The 4,994-nt window shown below is 38.8% G+C and overlaps 1 gene segment (V, D, J or C); it reads left to right on the forward strand.

Moving 5' to 3' along the window:
- Nucleotides 1–578: 578 nt before the first annotated feature.
- Nucleotides 579–1,582, forward strand: LOC116591092. The segment is given in 2 exon segments: nt 579–753; nt 925–1,582. Coding segments are annotated over 2 exon segments (459 nt in total).
- The last annotated feature ends 3,412 nt before the right edge of the window (nt 1,583–4,994 follow it).

Consider the following 4,994-nt stretch of genomic DNA (forward strand, 5'->3'; position numbering starts at 1 on the left):
CCTGTGAGAAAACTCCATGAGGTGGAGGGCAAGAGTCTTCCTGGGTCAAGGCCAGATTAAACATGGGAGGATCCCTGGAGTGTTTTCTTGTCCTCCTTTAGATGGATCTGATAAGTGTGGAGAATCCTTAACTTGCTCTTGTCATTTAAAGCTAAGAGATATTATCACTGAAAGCTACAAGATAATGGTTGTTCACTTGTCTCACTTGATTGCCTGCACGCAAATCACATCTCACATGTAGCCCACATCTTGCACATAAATCTATATCCTGTTTGTAATTGGATCTTGTGGAAGTTATAAAAGAAGTGATTGTAAGAAATAAAGACGTCTACTGATCATCAGTTGGTAGTCCCCCCCATCACTTCAGCTCCGATCACCAGGATCCCCACTGCGAAGGTGACAAGAACTTAATTTATTTCATCTATTGCTGTTTTGTGTGTTCCTCTCCCATAGATACAGGAGAAAAGAGGATTGGACCAGCTGGTTTTGCAGTTGGGCACCCGACCACAAGATGGCGAAGCATCTCTGCTGATGCAGATTATGTGAAAGGGTCCTTTTGGTTGACTGTGAGAGTAAGTTAAAGACAGAAGCAGATGCCTGTGTAGACAGTTTAAGAAACCGCTGTGTATTTGAGGAAGGAAAGAAATAACCTGGTAATAGAAGTAACTTTCCTGGCTGGAGATTGCAGATCCCAGCTGGAAACAATGAAGACACTTATTGGCATGTTCCTGTTCTTGTGGCTGCAGCTGGACTGTGAGTGGAAAACTTTGGGGTAAAGGGTGTCTTAGTATTAGAAGTCTGAAAAGGAGATTAGCTTTTTCCAGACTTCCTGAAGTTGCTGCAGCAAAAAAGAAACAAAAACTCTGGAGAATGATGACCTAATGATTTTGTCTGACCTTTTTTTTTTTTTGTTTTCCCCCACAGGGTTGAGTAGAGGAGAAGAGATACAGCAGCACCCTTCTTTCTTGACTGTCCGGGAGGGAGGCAGCTTTGTTATCAACTGCACTTACACAGACAGTGCCTCTGACTACTTCTTTTGGTACAAGCAAGAACCTGGAAAAGGCCTCCAGTTGCTTATATATACTCTTTCAAATGTGGTCAAGAAACAAGAACAAAGACTCACCGTCCTATTTAATAAGAAGGACAAACATCTTTCCCTGCAAGACACAGCCACCCATCCTAGGGACTCAGCCACCTACTTCTGTGCAACAAGAGCACAGTGGTCCCCAGGCACCTGCAGCCTGCCCCCAAACCTAAGACTGGGGTGGAAGCCCCACTCTTTTTCCCTTTGTTACCAGCCTTCAAGCCAGAGATTTTGCCATATTCCATCTTAAATAAACATTGTTTTAAAAATATATATATATGTATAAATATTCTAAATGATCTTAAAGAATGTCAGTTTCAGAATGACCCAATAAGTGTAAGAACATTTGAAATGAACACTTAAGGGAGTTAGTGATTTCTTAGTTAAGTATCTGGCTTTAAGGTTCATGTTTTGGGTACTGTTCAGAGTTACACTTTACAAAGGACAATGTCAGGGAGTACTCTTCTTGATGGAAAGATTTTTTACCTTTTATTTGTTTAAAAAGATTTTATTTATTTATTTGACAGAGCGAGAGAGAGATCACAAGTAGGCAGAGAGGCAGGCAGAGAGAGATGGGGAAGCAGGCTCCCTGCTAAGCAGAGAGACCAATGCGGGGCTCAATCCCAGGAGACCAATGCGGGACTCGATCCCAGGACCCTGGGTTCATGACCTGAGCTGAAGACAGAGGCTTTAACCCACAGAGCCATCCAGGCGCCCCGGTTTTTTACCTTTTAATAATAGCATTCATTAACTTTTTCTGATTATAGAAATATTAACTCCACGTTATAGGAGGAAAACGAAAAATATATATATATAATAGGAAGTTCAAACATAACGTTATTATCCAGATAAATCATGGCTAACATCTGGTATACCTTCTTTATTAAACTCTTGTTAAAGATTAGAAGCACACATGGGGCGCCTGGGTGGCTCAGTGGGTTAAGCCTCTGCCTTCAGCTCAGGTCATGATCTCAGGGTTCCGGGATCGAGCCCTGCATCGGGCTCTCTGCTTGGCGGTGAGCCTGCTTCCTCTTCTCTCTGCCTGCCTCTCTGCCTGCTTGTGATCTCTCTCTCTCTCTGTCAAATAAATAAATAAAATATTAAAAAAAAAGAAGCACGCAGACTGGTATTTGAACTTACTTCCATTTAACATTATATCATAATCTGAGCATTCACGTTTATCAAATCTTAAGAAATTGAACTTTTAATGATTTTATGAGTGATTTTATGTCACCATTTTATTTCTTCTTTAATCATTCCCTTATATTTGTGGGAATGATTAAATACTTTTCTTAATTCAAATGTTACCCTTTAAATAGCTTGTTATATGTAGTAGCCAATAATGATAATACCAATATAAATGATAGTAATAACTAGTACAAAGACAGTGGAAAAACAAGGAATGGACTTGAATATGAAAGACTTTGAATAAAACAAAAGAGGAATTCTAAATTATGGGGAAGAACAGGATTATCCTCAAATTCTGTTGAATCAATTGTTCAGATAAGAGGTTCTCATACTTTCTCCTGAAGCATCCCTACAGGGGAGGGCCACCAAACATGACCGTTTCCTTGTTGAAATCTGGATGTGCGGGCAGAGTCGCCCAAAGTAGTCTGACGAAAGTACAAACAATCTCATGTTTACTTTAAAATTTTTGAGTTATCATCTTTATTTTACTGCATTATATATCCATGTTAATTTTAACGCGACATAACCTTGTAAATAATTTACCTATTCTCCAATTTTTCAGTAATAAAAGTGCTCCTAGCTGATGCATGATATTTATTACATTTTATCTTGAGGCAAGAGTACTCTAATTTGAAAAGCACAAAGTTGACTATTTGAAAATGAAAGTGTTGCAAAATCAATAGGCAATCAATAAATATTGGCTGTGCAAATAAATGAAGTACCTCACATGATGAAATAAATTCCAGAGAGATTAAAGTAATTAAATCAAGAGTTGTTAGTAAAAAATATAAATGCGTGTTAGTCAACAAACTGAAGAAGAATTTTCTAAACTTAAGAACAGTGAATGAAATCATGGGAAAAATAGAATAATTAATTACATAAATATTAAAAACTAATTTATTATATGAAAAAAATGACCAAAATTACATTCAAACCAGTTTACTGATAACTTGCTGTTAATCTCACAAAAGATTAATAATTCTTCTGCATAATTTCTATGTGCTTAAAAAGGAAAACATTAATATCGAAATAGGTAAATATACAGAAGATGTGATGAGGACACTTGCACAGGAAAAAAATAAATGGTTCAAAACACATGGAAAATGTTTAAACCCACTGGTATTCTTAAAAATGTATAGAAATAACTTTAAAAAAACATTAGGGAGTTGTAGGAATAATTTAATAGCAATATTAAAGAACAGAGAATTTGAGCAAAATGTTGTGAAATAAACATACACTAGTGGGAGAATAACTTTGTAAGCTATTTTGGAAAGTAATTAAAAAACATGACTTAGTAAAAACCAGATTAATTTCCTTGTAATTTTTTCCCTGGAAAACTTGTCTTCAGGAAAACCCTCCATGCATATGAAAATAATTATTTACAAAGTTATTTGGGAAGTTATTTATATTACGCCAAATTTAAAATGAAAATGTCTAATCTTAAAGGGAAAGGCTTGGGGTGCCTGGGTGGCTCAGTCAGTTAAGTGTCTGACTCTTGATTTCTGCTCAGGTCATGATATCAGGGTCCTGGAATCGAGCGCCATGTTCGGCTTCCTGCTCAGCAAGGAGTCTGCTTGTGGATTCTCTCTTTCTCTCCCTCTGTTCCTCCCCCTGCTCTTTCTTTCTCTCTCAAATAAATAAATAAATAAACCATTAAAAAAAGGGGGGGGGAGGGCTTAGTCATCCAAATGGAATATTATATAGCAAATAAATGGCACTTGTAAAGAGAATCTATAATGGTTATCAAGATATGAGCTGGTGTGATTGCTATTTTTTTTTTTAAAGAGACTATTTATTTGCTTATTTGCCAGGCAGAGATCACAAGTAGGTAGAGCAGCAGGTGGGGGGGTGGGGGGAGGGAAGCAGGCTCCCTGCTGAGCAGAGAGCCTCATGTGGGGCTGAATTTTAAGTGAGTATTTATTACGCTATCTCAACAAGATCAAGAAGAAAGATCTCTTGAAGTCAAAGTGTTGGGTCCCCCAATAATGGGTCCATGATTAAAGGAGAGAGACCGATACAAAGCAAAGGTCAAGTAAAGCTTTATTTCGTGCCAAGCATCAAGAATCAAACAGGGGGACGCCTGGGTGGCTCAGTTGGTTGGACGACTGCTTCGGCTCAGGTCATGATCCCGGAGTCCCAGGATCGAGTCCTGAATCAGGCTCCCAGCTCCATGGGGAGTCTGCTTCTCCCTCTGACCTTCTCCTCGCTCATGCTCATTCTCACTGTCTCTCTCTCAAATAAATAAAAATAAATCTTTAAAAAAATTTTTTTTAAAAAAAAGAATCAAATCTAGGGGCGCCTGGGTGGCTCAGTGGGTTAAAACCTCTGTCTTCCGCTCAGGTCATGATCCCAGGGTCCTGGGATCGATTCCTGCATTGGACTTTCTGCTCAGCGGGGAGCCTGCTTCCTCCTCTCTCTCTCTCTCTTTGCCTGCTGCTCTGCCTACTTGTGATCTCTGTATGTCAAATAAATAAATAAAATCTGTAAAAAAAAAAAAAAAAGAATCAAACCAAACGTTCGGGGCCACACCTCTTACAAGAGAGGGCGACCCCTGTTTGTTTCACAGACTAACTTTAATAGAGCAAAGGCCACGTGGTTGGGCCTGGCCACACACAGGTGGCCAATGAAATTGTAACACACAGAGAAAGCTGCACCATTATGCTAGGTGACCAATTAAATTACAATTTACCCTAGTAGACATTTGAACCAGCCTATCACCTTG

This window comes from Mustela erminea, chromosome 5 (genome assembly GCF_009829155.1).
Source record: "Mustela erminea isolate mMusErm1 chromosome 5, mMusErm1.Pri, whole genome shotgun sequence".
NCBI classification, from domain to species: Eukaryota; Metazoa; Chordata; class Mammalia; order Carnivora; family Mustelidae; genus Mustela; species Mustela erminea.